Source organism: Neopelma chrysocephalum, unplaced genomic scaffold (assembly GCF_003984885.1).
Source record: "Neopelma chrysocephalum unplaced genomic scaffold, ASM398488v2 Primary Assembly neopelma1_63, whole genome shotgun sequence".
In the NCBI taxonomy this organism is placed as follows: domain Eukaryota; kingdom Metazoa; phylum Chordata; class Aves; order Passeriformes; family Pipridae; genus Neopelma; species Neopelma chrysocephalum.
This window is the reverse complement of record NW_020897720.1, coordinates 10,255,104-10,277,014: the sequence shown is the minus strand read 5'-3', so window position 1 is coordinate 10,277,014 and position 21,911 is coordinate 10,255,104. Positions and strand designations below refer to the sequence as shown.

At 42.9% G+C, this 21,911-nt stretch overlaps 1 protein-coding gene across 1 annotated transcript; it reads right to left on the bottom strand.

Moving 5' to 3' along the window:
• Nucleotides 1–10,237: 10,237 nt before the first annotated feature.
• On the bottom strand, nucleotides 10,238–19,925 carry NMUR2 (neuromedin U receptor 2). Its single transcript, XM_027682943.1, has 4 exons — nucleotides 19,028–19,925; nucleotides 14,060–14,144; nucleotides 12,532–12,657; nucleotides 10,238–11,596 (listed from the first exon to the last, which is right to left on the bottom strand). Exons 1-4 carry the CDS (start codon nucleotides 19,745–19,747, stop codon nucleotides 11,337–11,339), a joined length of 1,191 nt encoding a protein of 396 aa, XP_027538744.1. The 5' UTR covers nucleotides 19,748–19,925; the 3' UTR covers nucleotides 10,238–11,336.
• Between the last annotated feature and the right edge of the window lie 1,986 nt (nucleotides 19,926–21,911).

Below are 21,911 nucleotides of genomic sequence, written 5' to 3'. Positions count from 1 at the left end.
ACTTGCATTGATGATTTTTCTTCTTTCTCACCCCTGCCTCCTCCCACAATCTTTTATTTATTAAACTGCTCTGGATGCACCTTTCAAAGGACTTTTTTTTGGCTTACTGTTTATTATATCTTCATCAGCCTTGAAATGGGAGCTGCAGGCAGCTTGATAAATGGATCGAGAAGCTGCTTCTGCCACAATCGAACTAACAAAAAAACTCCTCAATATCCATAAGGCCTTTTGTTTTAGCATTTCTAAAACAAGCACTATTTCCCTCAGAGCATCATTGAACAGTGATGCACCAGTACCCCTCAGTGTTTCAGCAAAGGGATTTTTTTTATCCAGTGATGCCCAGGGCAGAAGTTCATCACTGGGTCATGAAGAGGACTGAGCCTGCAGCCCTGAAGAGCAAGGGCAGCTGGGCCATGGGATAGAGAGAGGGAGAGAGATGGTCCTAGGAAGGTTGAGCAAATCCTTACTCCAAAATGTGCTGGGCAGATCGATGGAGCAAATGAGGCAAAATGTATGAAGTTGAGTCCTTCTCACAGAGACCAGCAGCTGTCCTGCTTCCATACAGCTATTTTTTACCTATATACTTTCTAAACTCTTCCTTTCCTTCCAATCCTTCTTCAAATATGAATAGCTAAATATATCCTTGGTTCAAAGCTTTTGTCTTCAGCATGCTTAGGTTCCACAGTTGGTCCAGCCTGGCAGTAAACCAGGGCTTTAGCTATTGTGATTTATTGATAGCAGTAAGTGGTTCAGTCCCATCTGTGAAGGTACAAAATGTTCATAAGAAAATAAATATCTCATGAGAAAGTGGTAATGAACCATCAGTTGCAAAGCCAGGTGAAAATATGTCATATTTTCTGCAGTAGTACATAGCACAGATGTTGCAGCAAAGGATGGGGGGAGCAAAAAACCATCACCACTACCAAAAAAAAAGCAAAACAAAGAGAAACAAAAATGTGTGACATTTGAGAGGGAGGACCAAAGCTTTAGTGGTGAATACTGAAGGCATAATGAGAGGCTTGTGCTCTGTTCCTCACTAACCCTGTTTCAGCTCTACATGCAAAGGTGATTAATATGCAAAGCAAAGGATGTGAATCTCCCCTTGGCCTGAGCTCATTGGTGTGTAATGTGCCACCATGGATCTTGCTCTAAGCAGTGCATCCCACTCTCCTAACACAGTTTCCTGTATCCAGTGAGATGGCAGCACTGCAAGGACACCTGATGGGCTCTGCCAAAGCCATCAGTCTTCTCATCTCTGTTCTCACTCATTGTGTGTCTGGATTCTGCTGTCTCTGACTGTGTCACCAGTGGGCTGCCAAGGTCCCGGGCTGGTTAGGGCCACATCTTCCAAGTAATGATTCCAGTGCTGTGGCCATGCTGTGGATTTCTTTCCCAATTATGGAGAGCCAATATTACTGAGTTGTTGCAGTGACTCCTCCATGTCTCTGGCTTTCCTTCTACTCTAGTCCCTCTGTAAGAACTGTCTGGGTTCAGGAAGAACTTTGCTGTTCCTTGAAGTAGGAGGTGAGTGGAAGACAGAGAGGTGGATACAGCCTTTCACTTGTTGGAAAGATGTGCCCAAGGCCATGCAGACAGGAATTCTAATGGGATTAATAGATAAGAGATCAGAAGGTACCTCAACCCTTGTGATTCTCTGGTTGTTTAGAATGCATAATTGCAGTTTTTTTAACACCAAAGGATAACTGATGGTTCACAGGAAAGAAGCCAGTGGTGGAGGTCAATATTTCTATTGCTGTGCTAGAAAAATAGCAGAAGAGGAATGACTCTCTAACTGTTACAGCAAAGCACAAGAAATATCTGCTTCAGGCTGCTTGTAGCAGGGGCCAGCAAATGGTTTATTCAATGCTGACTCTCATTTCAGTCTTGAGCTTCAGTGAATGTGTGGATGTTGTGTGTCCTACACTCCAGATGAGGCCTGATTGGAAACAGGGCAGAGAACAACTCTGCCATCCTTGATTTAGAGAGAAAAATTGAGTCACCATGAAGGTGAAATAAGGAATATGTGTGGAGCACATGCTGAGCACTTCAGTCTCCATTTTCTATGTAGACCATACTGATGCATATATTTTATATAGGCATAAGAGTTACCAAGAGCTGCCTTCACTTGGCACAGCCAGAGGTGCATTTGCACTGGCACCTGTGGGATCCTGTAGTAAAAACATAGATTTTATTTATTTATTTATTATTTTGTTTTGTTTTGTTTTGCTTCGGCAGGGAAAATCTCTTTTATCAGAATGTTTAGCTTAAGGGTTTTGTTTCCAGTCAAATATTTGTTGGGCCCTTCTTGGAGGATCTCACAGAAGGAATAGGAGGAAGTGCCTCTTTGAATGGGATTCAGTGTAGGAAGTCTTTATTATAGGCACTGGCAGGGAATATGACTCTGAATTAGGTATATCTGGGCTTGTACTTGTGTTGGTTGTGCATCAATATCCTGATCTCTCATCCAGAGCATGCAACTTGTATATAATTATGCTGCCATGCCCTGTGAAACAAACTCAAAAGACTGAGAATTGCCCCTAAATGAGAGTATTTTTCAAAGTGGCTTGGATGAAGTGTTACCACTGCACAGGCTGGCTGGGACCTGAGGAGCACCCTGGGTGTCTGTGAGCCTGCACTGTGCTGACTGAATGCACATGCACCTCTCTTGCTGAGCTTATCCAGCAACAGGGCACTGGATTCTTTTGAGCAGGGGACAAAAGAAATGGAAACACGAAGAGTCTCTAAATCACAAATCAACACCGAGGGAGCTGGGACAGGTTTTCTCTTGGGGTGTCTTGTGCACCACAAATGCAGGCTGAGCGTCCAAGGCTTCTGGAAATCACTGGGCACCCCAGTGCCTCATTCCCACAAAGGTTTCCATGGCACAAGACTGACCTCCAGTGGGCACTGCCTAGTGTGGTTGGACTGTAAATCCGGGGAAGATGTGTACAAATGCTTTTTAGAAGACACGTGTTCAGATTTCAGGGCAGATATTTGCTCCTTGCCTTCTTCAGACATTTCCAGCCTAAACACAGACCTTGGAAACAGTCTCCTGCTGAGCTGGGAAATGCAACATGCTTCAACTGAGGTAAATAATTCTGCAAATGCCCACATGAAGTAAGGAGGAAATATGCTACCTATGGCCTCTCTCCATACAGACCAAAGTGATGAGCAAGAAAGGGGCAAAAGAGAAAGGGAAGAGCCTGAAGGGGTAGAGTTTAATTCCAAATGAGGTTCTGTCCTTTGGAAAGCCCAGGACTAAGGACAAGGTCCTGACTGCAATTCATGTGCTATAGTCTCATCACATCTGTGGAGTTTGCAGCATCCCCACCAGCTGCATGGATCAGCCACCAGAGACCCAGCAAGGCTTGTCCTGGAGCTGCACTGCTGCCAGCATTAAAGTTAGTTCACTCCAGTGCACATGCATGATTTGCAACTCCCCCTTTGCAGGGTGACAGTGGGGAAGCACATCCCAATTTAATCTGTGGTTCTACTTTCCAGGGCAGCAAACAGCTGGGAAGAAATGCTCACCTGAATGGGGGGAACCATCTGCATAATTACCCAGGCTTTACTTTCTTTCCAGAAACCATAGGTGTCCTCTTCTAATGGTAGAAACACAGATCACTGATTCCTCTCATAACTACCACAGAATCCTCCCTGCCTTTCATATTCCTGGTGGGAGTTTAGTTTCCCTTATGTCTTTATAGATGGTTTCATAGTGTTTCATGTCCCCTCAGCACAGTTCAGTGGCTGATCCCTGATGATTCTTTCCTTATTGTGTAAATACCGACCTCTCCTCATTCTTCTCAGTGCAGTGTCCTGCCTCTGCCAGTGAGGAATCACTTGATGGATTTAGGAAGAGGTGTCCTGACTGGGTAATAGCTACCTGACCTCCAGCAGAAGGAAGATATTTCCTCTGCCAGTGGAGAACTTCTGTGAATGGTAAGCAACAACAGTACAACCTTATCTATGAGAGGGTGATAAATGCAGCAGCTGCTAGAGATAGATCCTACTCCTGATTTCCAAAGGAAACCTGGTATCACAGACTAAGGAGAGGATGAGATAAGAGGGGGTGCCTTGGATCTAGTCCAACTGGTGTATTTTTGTCTCAGAGGAGAGAGTTATCATCAGTATATGACTTTTGGGCAACCAGAGCTGCATTAACCAAGAGAGATCTTTGACCTACCAAACGTGTGAGTAATCAGAGGTCATCCTGGACCGAGTGCATCCAATGTTCAGACTCAATATGACTCAGGTTTATCTCAGATTTGCACCCAGGACAGATTCCAGTAGGCAGAGACTTTGAAGCAAGGCACTTCCCTCCAGTCTGAATATGGCAAGAGAAGGTGGAAAGGTTGCAGTGCCCTCGGCATCTGCACAGGAGAAGCATTCACCTGGTGATTTATACAGATGTCTGCTGTGGAGCTCAGGGGTTGTGATGACCTTGGCTGCAAAATGGATAGATGAAGTGCTTCACTTAAAAGCAGCTCAAAGGAACGGCAGGAGTTAGGAGCAACCAGGAGAGGTCTCTGGAGGGAGCAGGGCAGACACAGCTGAACTGCCTTTCCAAAAGCCTGCTTAGCATAGGCCAAGGCCCTCATTTACTATTGACTGGAGGGATGTTTTACAAGTGCCCCTTCTGGTTTAGAGAGATATGAAATCTGTCTGTAATTAAGTTAATTTGGGTTTGAACATGGGAAAAGATAATGAGCTGGAAATAACAAAAGAAGAGTAAGAAAGATGGGAAGGTGTTGCTAAGAAACAGGTCTATTGTACTAAATCCTTGCCCCTCCCCAATCAAATAAATCATTTTTAGGATCTGGATGGCTGAGTGATGGGGCAGAAAGACCACAGACTAGATCAAGAGCTTAGAATAATAAAGGAGATAAGAAGAGGGGTATGACTTCAAAAATTGAGAAAGGCAAAAAAGGTGACAGCTGTGGTGAGGACAATTTAGTGGCAGAGCAGTGGCTTTGGGATCAGCAGAGTGGTGTCCTGTACCTGACTTGCCTCTTCATTTGAGGGAATCCCTCCAATGCCCTGAGCCTCCACTGGGAAGTGCCCTGAGACCTGGACACAAGGACTGGCCACCACCATGTCTTGCTTATCAAAGATCAGCAAACAGCCCCTCCTGAAACACAAGGCTTTTACCTTCTCTGGTGTTTGACACTGGTGAGAATTTCCACTGGAGTCAAGCATCAGGGTGAAGTGTGAAAACTGTTTCTCCTTGACTTTTAGAAATGTTGTAAAATATAGTATGTTCAAGCTAAAAGGAGGATGGAAGAGAGGTCTGTAGAAGGCACGAGAATACTTAACAGTCAGCAAAGCATAAGCAAATAGACAAGTTATTATCAATGAGTTTGTTTGAATTTGACAGAGCTTTCCTGCAAACACGGGGGAGGGAAGGGGGTGAAGCATTCCCCACCAGTGTGAGCTGTAATAAAGGACCTGCTGTTTTCTGATTCTCACTCTCTGTGAAAATTGAAAAGGTTAGCCAGGTAATTGAAATCGGGACTGGAATACAAATACAGTGTGAAAACCCTACAGCTGGCAAATAAAGTTGCAGAGAAAAGACTCAATCCTTAGTGGAATTTCTTAGCAGCAAAAAGACAGGCTGGATGGGGAGGAGAGATGATCCTTCAATATACCTGTTCCTCACAGGAGGGGAGATAGGGAAAGAAATGAGACTGGAAGGAACCAGACTGAGGCTAACACTTATATGAGAGCTCCTTGCTGTTAATGCAAGAGACACGTGAAAACTGGAGTGTGCTGAGGCTGAATCACATCTGGCAGTCATTGCTGCCTCTTGGGGGAGTGCAGTGGGTTTACTGGGAATTGGTAGGCTGCCATAAGACCCAACTTTGGGACTGTTCAGTGTTATATGCAGAGAGAGAAAGCTCCACATGACTCATCCCCTCACCTTGGGACTGGGATACATAAACAAACTGGATGTGTCTGGGCCAATGACAATTGCCTGTTCATCTTTGCTGTATGCAGGAACATAAACTGATTTGCATCATCTTAAGCTAAGAGGAGGGAGACAGATGGTTACTGGGAAGCAGCTGAGGAATGGATCCTTGTCACCCCAGAGCATTCTGCATGTGTCTAAGTTCCAACAGAGGGTCCTGCCATTGCTACTGAAATGTAGTTTGAATGTGTTGCTGTTTCTGTGGTCTGTTTTTCTGCAGGAGCAGGTAACTTGAGCTGGGAGGAATCACTGGTGCAGGACTTGGGGGAAGGTGAGTTTTGTGGTACTAACCAAGTTTGTTCACATTCAAAAAAACCCTCTGCATGTAGGATTTCCCACCAAGCCAACTAATGAACCCCAGTCTGTACATGGTTAAATAAACAGTAACTAGACTTCTGAGTTCCTGTGTTAGTGCTTTCTTTCCTTCCTCACAGAAAGTCTGGTGAGTTCTTCTGTTTCTCAAAACCTTGAGTCTTGTAGTTTTTTGCTGCAGTTGCTCAGTGCTGCCCAACCCACCTGCACTGCAGTCAACAGCAGCATGAAAAAACTTCTCTTTGGAGACTTTCCATTGAGTTCAGGCAGGTGTTTGGCACATTCTCTGGCAGGACAGATATCTTTCCTGCCCTTGCCAGCTCCTATAGAAGTAAGGGAAAGAAAACTGCAAGCTTGCAAACAAATGCTGCAAACCCTACAAGTGCTAGAGCTCTGTTGGAATTTCCCCACCTTGTGAGAGCTTGGTCCAGGTGTCCCAGAGGCACCAACCCCAGATCAATGAACAAAATGGTAGGTGAAGCCCTGAGGATGCTGTTCTCCCACTGTTTAGAGGTGAATTAGCTGTTAACCATTTCTTTTGCTCATTTAGAGCATGATTTTCCTAGTGAGTTATTTCTAAAGGGAGACTCTTGGGTTCTGAAGAAATGAAACAAATCGAAAGGGTCTGATAAATATATCTGCTCTGCAACAAAGAACACACATCATTTCAAGGTGACCTGTACCTGGCTGCCTAGCTGTGTTTTTCAATCGTAAAAGATGCATAAAAACTACCTGTAAAACACCTAAGGTAGATGACTGAAATAGATCAGATAAATTGATTTTAGCACAGCTTTTTTCCCCCCTCATTTGACTAGAAGAGGAATACAGATTTCCTCTGATGGTGATCTTCATCTTATAGACATCTGAGTCAAAGGGTATTCTGGAAAATCCACTTCTAGCCAAAAAATCAAACAAAAGCCTGTTTGTCTGGGGAGAAACTTGCTGCATTGCATAACATAATATAAGCTGAGGATGCATGAAAAAAAGGTTATTTAGGCTTTTACAGTAAACACCTCAGTATTTAATTCATGAATTAGCTATCCTACTGGAAAGCAAATTATTCCAACAGCTTCCATACACCCGAAATTAATCCTTTAAAAACTAAGTGGATTTAAGACAATTTGCCTTAAAAATATCAGCTGCAACTTTTTAGGGTTTCAATAAATTTAGACAGTAACAGAAAGTCTCCTACTTCTGGTGGCAAATGAACTCAGCTCTCTGTGTCTGGGGTGTGACCAAAGCAGGCTGTTGACTAACCTAAATGTAAATGGAAAGAAATGTGGAAGAAAATCAGCAACACTTTACTCTCCAGGTGAGGTTCTTGCATCTGGGGAATCTGCACCTTCTGCTACTCACATGAAATCTGAGGGAGAAACAAGAAGCTTGAGGATTGCTGGAGGATGGACCAGGCCTAGGAAGAGAGACTCTAGTAGATTTATTTTCATGTTACACAGAGATACATATAATCAGCTCTGCAGCTGAAGTGTACATTTAGTTTTACTGGTAAGCTGTGGTTGAAACACTTCAAAACATACTAGTGTTCAAAAACTCTTCAGGTAGACTTAGCAGAATTGTGCATGCTATGGACTGCTGTCATGGTGTCTTTTCCAACTGAATCTGGCATTAGATCAGAGTATCACTCACTGGTAATAAACACAATTCTTCTCTCCTTTGAGTGTTTCCTTGCAGTACATTTCAGACTATCCATGTTTTGTTCACAGTGCTGCCCCTGCTCTCCACACTTTCTGCTCACACACTTGCGTGTTTCCCAGAGGGAAAGAGAAGCAGAGAAATAAATCAATAGGCAATTCTGTCTAGGAAGACACGCTTGATTTCAAATAAATACAGTTCTATCACACTGGACCACTTTGGAGGAAAGTGAGTTGTTCTCTGTTTTCTTGCAACATGAATTTTTCTCAGCCAGTTGCCAACATTTTTCAGCACTTGGCTATGAAAGCTGCTTAATGTATAAATAAAGGAATAGCATCAGCTTTCATGACATCTCTATCCATCTTCCCGTTTGTTTCATGTTTGGATTCAGCTTCCAAAATGCAGCCAAGTAAATATCAGAGCAGAGTGATAAATAACTCAAGTACCAACCTTTTAGGAAGAAAAGCCTCCAGTGGACATTGACTACTTTGTAGAGACAAAGTGCATCCCTCAGGAATGGGGGGTACTGAGCTGTGCAGTCACAGGGAACTTAACTTGGAGTCTCCAGTCAGTCTACACTTTCTCCACTGCATTTATTTTGTCTTTAGCAGAATTTAGAGGAATTTTGACATGTCTTTCCCAATAACACTTTCACAGAAGGTTTGATTTGGTGCAAACCTAAATGTTTTCAGCTCTGGTTTTGATGTTTAGCCAAAAAAAGCCCAGTAATTTCTGGTTATGAGTGTCATTTCTTTTGACTGATAGCAAATGAAACGTGATAAAAACTCCTTTTAGGACAAAAGAATAAATTACTTCAGAGCCAGGTAAGTTCCTGATGATTGTCTTCTCACTATTTCTCTTCTAAAATTTCCCCATCCATGCACATTCCTCCCAGCCCCTCCTTCTCCTTCCTCACAAAACCCTATATCCTCCTTGGGAACAAAAATGTGGCCATTTTGTCTAAGACCACACAAAATCTTCACCCTACAACTTCACAGCCTGACCTTTTCTGCAGGTTCTGTGTGCTCATCTGCAAGTCATGAGGTGCATTTATCCACCCTGAGCTTTGCAGCCAAAGGTTGGGATTCTCCCATAAAGAGAGGAGAGAGCGGCGTCACTCGTGGATGGCTCTCACTCATGGGTGGCTCTCTGTGCACCAACACAAAGTGCCATCTGGTCCTAAATGCATAAAATGCATCCAAAGAGCCACAAAATCCTGCAGAGGAATGTCTCCATCATATGGTGGATGTGTGAGTATGTCAAACTACACCATCTCCTCATGGGTGGGTGTCTAGGATGTCGGAGAAGACCTGCTTTCAGTGGAATGCAGCTGGGATAAGGAGGATAACCTCCTGAGCTCCGTGAGGGAGCTGCCCAAGTGAGGCACAGGGTGAGGGAGGAAATTCAGCCCAGGCTCTGCCCAGGTGTCCCCCAGCCTGTCAGTGGGAGCACAGAGCTCAGAGCCCAGCAGGAGAACAGGGACCTGGGCAGCTCACAGGCAGCAAGGGCACCACTGGCACAGCAAGTCCAGAGGGAAATCACACTTTTACATCTGGCAGAGGGAAAAATTATAATGCAAAACTGGTTGGAAATGGAAATGTTAATGATAAAACGCAAGTGTCCACTTGGGGGTGGCAAAGCATTTCAGCTGTGTCTTCAGGGAGCAGGAATTGCCTTCTCTCTGCAGACCTATTGTGTAGCTCTTACCCTCTCCATGGCTTGTTCGACAAGACTGCAGATGGTAAAATGGGTCTGAGAGAAAATATGGTCTAGAATTCCCCTTGTGCTACAGGAAAAGATGACTCACCATCTTCCATGAGCCTCCCAGGTCTCACCTCACCTCAGAGTCCCACAGAGAGAGATAAACAGAAGACTTTGGGGGGAACAAGGTAAGAAGCCACGGAAACAGGAGTACAACCCTTTCCACCTCTGGTGGGAAATGTCATCTGGATCCCCAGTGACCTGGAATAAGCCTTCATGCATACAGTGTGTCATCTTTCAGGAACTAATGTTCCTATTCGTTGTGATAACTCTGTGTAATCTGACTATGAAAGTAACTCCCAGTCCCTTGACAACACACATGGGATGGTTTTCTGTGGCAGTGCGTGCCAAGCCTGAGCCCAGAGCAGTGGCTAAACCAAGCCCTGCGTCAGGGGGCACAGGGGAGGCATTTCTCTGAAACACAATGAACAGGCTTTGAAGCTTGGGACAGAGAGTCTTACAGAATTCTTTGTCATGTAATGGATTCCCCCTGACCTCCCTTGACACAATTCTGTCCCTGCAGTCAGCAGAGCTCATCAGCTCAGATGTAAGTGCACTGCCCTCAGAAGCTGTTTGCATGACTGGGATGCAGGAAAGTTTTTTGGACCTACATTGTGCTTTATGGCAAAATCTGAATTCAGTAGTTGCGATATCACTGCAAAATTCCCCTTTTCATTGCCTTTGTATTAGGTTTGCCCCAGTTCCCTGTGTTGTCAATGTTGTCCAGGCTGTCTCCTGGATCCATGTAGATCTCTGACTTTGCAATCCACTTGGTACAGGCAGGTGTGAAGTCTGCTGAAGCACAACCACAAGGCTCCACTGGTGGAGACAACACGTAAGTATCTGAAGTTGAAGCAATGATAAGAAGTTCTTACAAACTGCAGGAGATGGGGTGTAGCACAGACCTACCCATTTGTACATGCACAGGTGGATGGGCAAAAATAAAACTGTCTGATGCACATTCCCTGGGCAGATATCCCCCATCAGCTGCATTAATCACTACCCCCCCCCCCCAGATCTTTATCTTGCTCAGAAAGCAAAGGTTTTGCTTTGCATTTATTTTACAATTACTGGCTCCCTGATTTTTCTGGCCCAGAAATAGCTATTGCTGGTTTCTGATGCCTGTCAGCCCAACTCAGAGCTGCTCTCATTCTTGCCTACTTGCTCATGTTGACAAGAGAGGTTTGCAACAGCCATACCTGGAGAAGGTCATAGGAGAGAGAAGTGGGACTGGCTTACCCAAACCTAGATAGATAAGGCTTATGCAGCAAGTTGCCTTATTTCAAAGTAAGTAAACGCTGATGTTTAGGTTGGTGCACAAAAAGCCATTTGATAAGACTTGGCTAAGCTGTGTCTCTCTCCTGTGCTGGTAACATTGGGAGTGTGTCTCACTTTTTAAAAACAGCTCTTCACTGGCACAGCTTGCAGTGAGCAAGCTGAGATTCCCAGCCCTACTATTAGCTCAAGTGTAATATAGTGCTTCTCGAACATATGTTAAATACAATCTTCTCCTTAATTTACTCAATGAGACACCTCTCCAATCTTTTCTTGCTGAAGTCAGTCTTTTAGGAAGGTCTCTTCTCTTTTTGTTTTCTTAAAGCAATTTTCTTTAACTCCTCTCTCACCTGGATCATCACATGGAAAGTCACAGACCAGTGGAGAGCTGAGAACTGCTGACAGATGTCCTGTGTGTGCCAGGGACACTCATGTATTCAGCAGAGTCCATGAGATTGTGACCCTCAATCACAAACATGCTCTTCTGGGCAGAAATCTTGCAAGTGGGATGTTCAGGGGCCCAGTGCTTGCAGCAAGGAGAAATCACACTGAGGAAAGCCATCCTGAAGCGCTGGGACAACAGATTATAAATGATGGGGTTCGTGGCAGAGCTCAGATAGAAGAAAACACCTGGAAGAGAGAGAGATTAATTTGTGTGTGAAATGATCTCAGAAGAGGAAAATCTCTTCATTGCCTATACAGCTCCACCAAGCTTTGGTGCAAGGGTGGAGAGAGCAACAGCAGAGCTCTGCCTGCTGCCTTCCTGGCATAGGCAGAGGGATGTCTCACCGAGATTAGCTCATACACCGCAGTTACAGTGAAAAGAAAGTGGGAGAGATTGTTAATTGGAGCTCACTCTCTCCGTCTCTTCAGGAACCAACTCTCTCTTGAGCTGCCCTGCCCTGCCTCCAGCACTGCCCTCATCCCCACAGCAGGATTTGCACAGCTGGTGTCCCCATCAAAGCTGTCAGAGGACAACTTCCAGCCAAGGGAAGCTAATTTCTTACAACACACCAGGACAACTGCACAAGATCAGATTTGTCTGAGCTGCTTAATGGCCACATTCAGTGTTTTCCCATGGCAGACTGAGAATAAGATTCCTCTTTGAAAAGGCCTTCATTTTGTGTTTGGCAAGGCCATAAACATTTGGTTTCATCACCCATTCTGAGCAGTAGGTAAGTCTTTTGTCTTGCCATTTGGTAAGGTTTCCCATTTGCCCCAGAGACCCTGTGGACTTGTTAAAAGCAGCTGAACAACAGCAGGCTTCACTTCTGAACATTCCCAAGAAGGAAAAGCAGGTAATGATGCATGGTATACTTTTTTTCCTTCTTTGTGAATATTCAGATACTGTATTGGACAAGACATCCGTATCTTGGAAGCTGCAGAAAATTGCATGTAGTTTTTATTCAGGCACTATTCTCATCACTGCCCACCAAATCCTGAGAAGGTTTTCCATGCATGTCTTGTGTCACCTACAAAATAAATGACTACATATTCCAAGTAAACCATTCACAAACACTTTTTTTTTTCCCAGTCCCTGTGGAAGTGGAAGAAGAAAGCTTTACCTGACACCACATGAATTAAGTTGAATGTGTTAGCCAGAGGCTCAGTCCATTCCACAACAAAGCTGAAGAAAAGTCGATCTATATGGAATGGAGCCCAGCAGATAGCAAAAACTATCACGAGGACAACTGGCATGGAGAAAGGGGAGAAGAAAAACAAGTCAGTAATGGGAAGATATGGTTCACTAGCCTGCACAGAGCAGAGAGAGTTCAAAAAGCTGAACGAAAGACTAAACATACAAATTATGTTAATGGTTTCAAAACTTTTGCCATACTTTCTGTCTTACCATTACCAACTAAAAGAACAATCTTTCCACTTGTTTCTGTGTTGGATAACCCAATGCATGCACACACAGTGACATTCAAACAGAGCAGGAAACAGCCAGGTGGTGTTGGGGCATGTACAGAGCCTAAACCCATTCCAGGCACTGAAAATCAGGCTGACTTCAAAGTACAGTGTCCTGGTTCAGAGAGTGACTTAAGGTGTCTGAAAGAATAATGTTGTTACAGAAAATAGCAAAAGTGATTTATGTTTCCTGCATAAACACCATCTCAGTAGCAAGGTGTTCTTTGCCTTAAAGACAGCCCTAAATTAGGAAGTGATGTGAGTGCTTTCAAGATGATTGGTGCATAAATTCTCTTGAATGTTGTACAATGTGCAAGTCTGCTTAGGTCCAACCTTTCTTTGAAGGTCTAAGTGATTAAATCAGCAGTAAGTGATGGATGTGGCTTGGCAGGATTGTCTCAAGACGTGACAACTGAGAGGGGACCTCATTAATCTGTATAGGTATCAGAAGGGGAGGGTGTCAAGAGGATGGACCAGGCTCTTCTTGGTGGTGCTGAGCAATAAGACAAGAGGGAAGGGCAGAAACTGATGCACAGGAAGTTCCACCTGAACATGAGGAAGAACTTCTGCACTGTGCAGGTTACCGAGCACTGGAACAGGTTGCCCAGGGAGGTTGTGGAGTCTCCCTCACTGGAGACATTCCAGAACTGTCTGGACGCAGTTCTATGCCATGCGCTCTGGGATGACCTGGTTTGAACAGGGAGATTGGACCTGATGACCCACTGTGGTCCCTTCCAACCTGACCCATCTTGTGATTCTGTGATTTCTGCTCATTAGCAGAGCTGACGGTGTAATACAAAACAGATGTATACCCTTTATAAATGTACAAGATAGACTATTTGCACTCCAAAAAAAAAAAAAGACATCCTCCCTAGAGGGCTGCAAGAGCCAGTTTGGAGTGAGCGATATTGGAGAATTGCCATGCAAGCATCTGCTACGTAGGTTTGCTCAAACTTCTCTCATGCTGGGGAGGAAAATTTGCTTTCTGAATCTTTTGGTAGATACCCATGGTGTTCCATCCCCTATATATCCAGATAAAACAGCAAGAAGCCTTTTTTTTTTTTTTTTTAAATAACAGCTTCTCATCTCATAACTCTTGTATGCAGTGAATTTGCTTGATTCCCTTTAGGACCTGGTCACCCTCCTGTCCACTGTAAATAAAACACAGAAAGACTTACTACTTACACAACATCTTTGTGACTGATTTCCTGGATGGTCTCTGAACATTCACAGCCATTTCCTCTACTTCCAAAGTTTCATCTCCTTTCAACTGGCAAAAGGAGAGAAACCAAAGGAGAGCTTAGACAAGAGATCGCATCCCCACCAGACGTAGCCTGCTTGATATTTTGATAATTGTAGTTTGAGAAAGCAAAACTGGGGGCAACTTGAGACTCACTGAAAAAAGTCTAAATTTCATTTTTTTCTCCAGAGAAACACTAAACCTTTATGTTCTAAACAATCTGCAGATTTTATGCATCTTAACCTGCATATTTACAGCAAGTTTGTATTTCACTTCCCCACTTGTTTTTCCTCAGTGAGTCAATATTTGGTTCACAGTTTGTGTTCAATTTCAACAGTATTTTGCTAGGCATTATTTTCTCTTCTGGCAAGATATTGTTTGTTTATTTTCCTAAAAGGTTTCCCCACAATTAAGCACAAACCAATGATCGAAAAAATACACAGAGTGGTCTCAGTGTAACACAGTTGTAATCATAGGAAAAAATCCTGTAAAATTTGAAGGAATTTGTTTCATGCCCTGGGTGATTTGGACTAATTGATATTCAACCCATCTAATGAACAAAACCCAATTATGCTCCCTTGCAGACAGTCGGGGTGCATGATACACAGATTCAGACACATACTGCTCAGTTACAACAATGTGAGGTTTTCTCCAGTAGTTTTTCCTGGACTTCTAAAAAATGGACATAAAGAGCAATAATCTGATCCTCCCTGAACTGCTTCCCCAAAATGCTTATGGTGAGAGCACTGGTGTTTTGGTGATGAAAATACCAGGTCTAGATAAACAGGATTGCTTTGAATACAGAAAAGATCATGTATGAAAAGTGCATATTTGGTCCCAGCTTCCTGAAGTGGGAACTTCTGATTAGCCAACAGCTTTGGAGTGATGCTTTTTTTAACTGAGAGAAACTGGAAGAAAAACTTTTAATTACATGGGAGAGAATATAAGGAAAGAGGAAAAAGAAATCATTCTGTATTTGTAAAAGTCTTGTGAAAACATGCTAATTGTGCCATTTGCTTTTGCCTTTTACACTGTGACTTTGCTTTCTGATTTCTGATTAATAATACTTTTCTCTCAGGATGATCACATAAGACTTTTTTTCAATGTTCTCTTTATTCTATTTGTAAAATGGAAAACCATGTAAATGGGATTATAATCAATTATAGTGCCATTCAGCCTCTCATGTTTTACATTATTGCCTTTGTAACTTTTAGTCATAGCCACAGTTGCTTAAGGAAGAGCCTCAGTTGATTTGTAACACATCTAGCAATAAACGTCTGCTCAGGTTGATTAAACCACCTAGTTTACCTTCAGTGGTTTTCAGTCTCAACAGTAATCTATTCCAGGCATAGTCCAAAGCCTCAGAGAATACAGTGTTCTGATGCTGTAATAAACCAGAGACATATGTATCTTTATTTTTCATCTTCCTCCTGCCATTTTGATGGTGCTGTGAGGCTCCCCTTTAGCCTCAAGGGATGAAGGTGTAACTAGCAAGAATAACTCAGCAGTTGGAGTTTAATAAAACAATGAATTATTACAAAGAAGGAGGAAAAATAAATAAATAAATGAGTCCATGGCAAAGATTGTAACTTGAGTGAATGCCAATGGTTTGAGAGAACTCCAGCCAAGGTAATGGTTACTTTTACATCACTGTGATCTATGAGGCTGTGTAGGGTTGCCTGGAGATGAAAACTACCCTTTCACTGGAAAAGAATTAAAAGTGACTGGAGCAAGAAGCTGAAAATTGGATTTCCCCCCCACATCTTTATTAGCTATAGAATTTCATACCAGAAATCAGAAGGTAAAATTAGGGCCTCACATATCCCCAGGCAAACCTAGTGAGGCCACTCTCCAAAAGCAGAAATGTTTTCTGTAAACTCCTTGACCTATCTGATGCTATTGGTGAACAAACTTTCTCTCCAGCTGATGGAAAAATTGATACTTAAAAACTACAAGGCTTATGCCAAAGCCTGCAGTCGTGCCTGTTCTGAGGATTTGGCCGAAGCTGTTGCCATCTGCTGCTCAACTGCAGCCTCAGTGTGCTTTTAGCTCAACCCCATGGCAAAGGAGAACGTGTCAGTGGGGGCAAGGTTTGCTGAAAACTTCCATGGAAAGGAGATGGACTCTTCCAGAGTTGTGCTGGACTCTGCAGAAGTTCACCAAAGGCAGTCACTGCCCACAGGTGATTCTGGTTTTAACAACTGGGCATCTGGGGGGCAAAATAGATTTTGATGATTAAATCTGGACCAGATATGCGTTGGCAAGAATAAATTGCCTTGCTTCAAAGACAGCTGAAATAAAAATTTCCAGTGTGTCCAATGTATTATTGAGGGGATGAGAGGGTAAGAGAAGTGTTGAACCTTGGCAGAAGAATCATCCTGCCTAGGCAAAAGTCATCTGACTACCTAGATCCCCTCACAGATGTCTGAAGCAGGTAGGAGAATATGTCTATGGACTCTCCACTCTCTTCATTCACTGTCAAAAATCCTTGTTAAATAAAGTTTGACTTTTAGACAAGCAGTGATAAGCACCTACCCCTGTGTTCTTTTAGAGATCAGTTTGAGAGAAATGGACAGGGACCTTGCACTGACTCCTGCTGCAACACAGACTTCTTCCCAAACAATCCCACCCCATCTCTATCAGCACTGCAGGGATTAACTTCCATGAGCAGCCATTTCCCAATGATCTCATCTTCTCCTTCTCCTCTTCCTCCTCAGGTGTTTGGCTATGGGTTGCAACCAGTAGTCCAGCAGCTGGACTGGGTTTAAAGAACCTGGATGATTTAGGGGTTGATCCTAAAGGTACCTGTGGTGAGAACCCTATGAAAGAGGCAGTAGAAAGCTTCTACAATTAAATCTAATGAGGCTGCAGTGTAATCATCAGTGTCCTCTTCTTTATACTGATGTTGGAACTATCTATTGACCACATCAATGAATTATTATTAAATCGTCATGCTTTAAAATGATACCCAAGTAGATCATGAGGTAACTGATCATGAGGTAATCAGCTGGATGGATCTGTTCATTTTCCAAGGAATAAAATTTAAAATTAACTCAGGTACCCTATCACCCATGTTTGCTGCCCTCTCATGACATGTGACATGTCCCACATTTTTTTCTCCTATTGCATCCTGAGACTCTCCTGAGCATCCTGAGCACTGGCAAAGCTTGAGGGAGAGACTGTGGCAAGGAAATGCCCTTTCTATAAAGCCTGGATGTGGAAGGGCTATGTCTCTGCAGAATTTGAGCTGTTGTACAACCTTTGGATCAACACTGAGCTTTTCCTCTATATTCTGTGAGGGATACATGGCACTCAGGAGACTACAGAGTGTTGCTAAAGCTTCATAGATTTCATCCTTCGTGAGCAGATAAAAAGTGTCTCCTCTTGAAAAACAATATATATATACATCATTCTTCTGTCATTTCTGTTGAAGAAATGAAATTATCTTGCCTAGTGCAGTTTGGAGCATAATGCAAATCTAGTCAGGATGGATGCTGTTTAAAATTTGAAAGTCTGAGCTGGATATACAGAAAAAAACCCTACAAACAATGAACATTACTGCCCTTAGGAGAGACAGCTTGAACATATCTGTGAATTTACAGAAGTCTTGAGGGAGCAGCCTTCATTCAGTACCGAGCTTCTCTTCTGGGATGGGGTATAGGAGTATCTGATGCTGCAAATAGAAGTTATTGCAATCTTCAAGTCTTCTTTTATCAATTCAGATATTTCTACTTTTCTTTTCGTAATATCCATATTTACAAAATTCTTCCCTCCCTTCAGGTCTTATTTTGCAAAATTTTCATCAAAACCGTATTAAGATCCCACAACAGCCACTGGGCAGTGTGGACAATTTAACCCATTCACTGCTTTGAGGATCTGTTTTGTGCTATGGATTTCTGGCACTTAATCCTTGTTTTTTTTCCTGGGTAGAGCAAAAATTGCTTCTCTATGATTTCAGGTAACAGTAAATGTCAGCCAGCACAACAAAATGATATATACTCCAGCAGAGATTTGTCTGAGTTTCGTGCACATTATTTAATAAGTTCATTCCTCTCCCTTTCTTGCTGTATGATCAGATGTATCTTTGTAGACTATAAGTTATACCCAGTGTGATGAGATGGTATTTATATTTTCAAAATATCTGTAATGTATGAGAAAAAAAAAGTCATCAACTCACTACGATTAGCAGTGTATTCCAGCGTTGTGCTACACAGCTTTATAATACTGTGATGCTGATAGTTTTATCCATACATTTACATGATGGATACTTGGTAAAACTAGACTCACTTTCTGAAGAGAGAATGAAAATAAGCTCTAAGATAGCCTGGTGAAACTGTGCTGCAGTTATATAAGAAAATGATTGCTGAATTTGCTAACTGCAGCAGTAAGGTAGCATTTCAGTTTAAGAGAGCTTTGTGAGTTTTAACAAGTAATATTATCACCAAGGAGAAACAGAAACTAATGCAATGGAAATTCCACAGTCACAACAAAAGGGAAAACAAATAATACACAAGATTCAATCACTAACCTGCTTGTTTTTATTCTTTTTACATTTTACTTTTGCTACATTTCCTTCTAGTCCCTGCTGCAAAGGTGTAAATCTCTGAGAGGCTGGAACCAACCTACGGACTTTGGTGTTTCAGTGACATTCAGATGTGAGCAGCAATGATGGTAAGTTTTTATAAAAAGACTGGGGTAGATTATCCCCTAACATTAATTTCAGAATAGGATTGCACCAAAGAAGGATTTGGATCTACTTTTTTTTCTTTTTTTTCCAGAGGTTTGAAATACTTTTGCCTTTTTTGGGGAAAACAGCTGGGCAAGAAAAAGGTGCAATCACTCAAAAGACACATACAGACACAAACACACAAGAATGAGCCAAGGAAATACAGCACAGTTGGAGTAAAACTTACTCTTAGCCCCATCAGATAGTACAGCACACTTATTACCCCCATGGGCAGCGCATAGAAGAGGAGAGAAGTAATCTGGACAATACAGTTGTAGATCCACAAGGGCATGACCACAGTGCAGGTAGCAGAGCCAGGGACCAGGGTGCCGTTGGGGAAATGCTGCAGCATGATGCCATGGGTGCCCGTGTTGGGGAGGGCAAAGAGGACAGAGAGGACCCAGAGCGCCAGGATGGTCCTCAGGGCTCGCCTGCGGGTGCTCTTCAGCTTGGCCCGGAAGGGGTGGAGGATGGCGATGTAGCGCTCCACGCTGAGCGTGGTCACGCTGAGGATGGAGGCGAAGCACACCGTCTCAAAGAGAGCCGTCTTCAGGTAGCAGCCGACGGGCCCGAACAGGAAGGGGTAGTTGCTCCACATCTCGTAGACTTCCAGTGGCATCCCGAAAAGCAGCACGAGCAGGTCCGAGACCGCCAGACTGAAGAGGTAATAATTGGTCGGGGTCTTCATGTTCTGATGCTTGAGGATTACGAGGCAAACTAAGAAGTTCCCCACCACCCCAACAATGAAGATCAGGGTGTACACCAAAGCCATGGGCAGGAACAGGTGGCTCCGTCTGGGCCCGCATAGGAAGGCTAAGTAATCCTCAGTGCTGTTTAAGTACCCCCTGAAACGTTCTTCCTGTAGAGCAAAGTGGTTTAACCAGGAGATATTACTGATCCAGGCCATTACTGATCTGCTGAAATGTTTCACAGCTGAGATTTGCTCTTCTTTATGTTTCTCTGTGCTAGTTTGTTCACTTTTTGCAGAGAGAGAAGGGGTGGGTGGAGTTGTCTTGGCAGACCTGGATGCACAAAGCCACTGAGGATGTGAGTGAGTGTGTTTGCCTGGCTCTGGGTAAGGTTTTGCTGTTCAACAGCTGTTCCCCTGCACGGAGCCCCTCAGCCAGAAAGCCCCTCCTTTCACACATATTCATTGGCTCGCTAAGTGCATTAGATTATAGAATATGAACAGAGGTTCCAGCCACTTGCATCGGCTCCTGTAGCTAATGCATTTACAGAATCAGAAATGTGGGATTTAGAGAGCTGGGAGTGTGAAATATAGGATGTAATACCAGCTGAAGGTTGTTAGTATTTGTCAGAGGGTGGGAAAACCGGACCAGAAAAACTCAATCTAAAAAGCTTTTACAAAATTATAACAATGCTACATCTAGTTGTGAGCCACAAGCAAAACAAAATAAAAAGAAGTCTGGCATGATTTTATTTTTCAAATCTCTGCTGATTTTTATTTTGTGTTGTCTATGGCAGCAAGTACTTGGAAACAGAGTCTGATCGACAGAAAGCCAAACTGGTTTTTGTAGCCATTCATGTGGAATTAGGTTACTATAATGCTTCAGCCTTTTTTTAAACACTGTGATTATTTTTCTCCTGAAATCTGACAAAGGATTTTAATTGCAATTCTTACTGACATCAAAATATTTTCTCACTTTCCTGGTATGCTGGAATCTGGTCCCATATTCTTAGATAGCCTTGTTTTGGGAATATTTTTGTACACTATATCATTCCATATTTATTCCCTCTGGGCCCTGAACATTTATAAGCTCTTATTTCTTCATGAATGACATGTATTCTGCAAAAGCACTTTCTGAGACCAAAAAAAAAGTATATCCTGCAAGGATCGTGGCTGTGTCAAAATATATCATTTAGCTCCTTATGAATGCTTGATTCCATACTGAATTTCTCTAAAACAAAAAAGCTTCCAAGTCTGTGGATGTAATTTTCTGAGATTCAGAAAAGTTGGCTGTTTGAAGAGGTGAAAGAGCTGAGGGCTAGTTTATGGGTTTTTTTGTCAGGTTGGTGTGTGATTTGTCTGCCCAGAACCTTTGACTAGCTCTCACTTTTTAGTACCTGCCCAGTCCCCTCCTTGAAGCCACGTAAACTTTTTACATCCCTGACATCCTTTAGCAAGTTGCTCCTTGAATCTTTTCTTGTGTATTATGTGTATTTCTTTTCTCTGTTTGACCCTTTAGCTTAACCCCTCAGGAAAAAAACCCACGATTGTTTCAATAAGCACAGACTGCCTCCAAAAGTAGCAGCAGTATGTGAAGAACCAAGGGCTGATCCCATCGAGGCATATTCCATGTGTGGAGCCTGAGGATTACTATGTAATCATTTAAAATGTGAAAGGCATGGAAGGTACCACAACAACTACACTAAAAGGCAGAAGCATGTCTCTTGTGATGACCTTCAGACCTCCTGAGGTTATCTCACACGTGAACTGTCTCCATCAGAAAGACCCTATTAATTTATTTTAGCGTTGCACAGAGGCATTTTGCTCAGCAGATTGAAAGGTTTTACTGGATTGGTGAGTAACAAATGTGCTCTTTTGACCTATTGCCCCCTTCATTAAGGGTTCATTTTATAGCTATTCCCTATAGCTATAGGGAATATTTAAAATATTTAACGATGTTGAATTTAATCTTGATCTACTGTTGATGTGAGAGGCAGGAGCAGAGGAATCAATAGTAGGGTGCCTGGTTGACACTCAGATTGATTCTTTCAGAGCACAGCAGGAGAAAAGTGTTTGAGTATTTGTGCAGGACTCAATGTTTTCTGTACTTCTGCTTAACTTTCAGTTTTGCTGGGTTTTGTTTGTTTGTTTGTTTGTTCCCCCTATAACCTCTAAATATTTAATTTCTTTCCATTTTTCCTTTCCCCTCCCCCAGAAAATTTCACTATTCTTATACTGAGGTGAGTAAATGTTTCTGAAGTAGCTACCAAATTAGCTTCACTTCTTGCACATTAACTTCTGTAAAGAAACTGAAATGGAAACTCGAGGTCTGTTCAGCTTGGACCCAGTCTTACAGGAAAGAAAACCAAAAAGGATTCAGTTC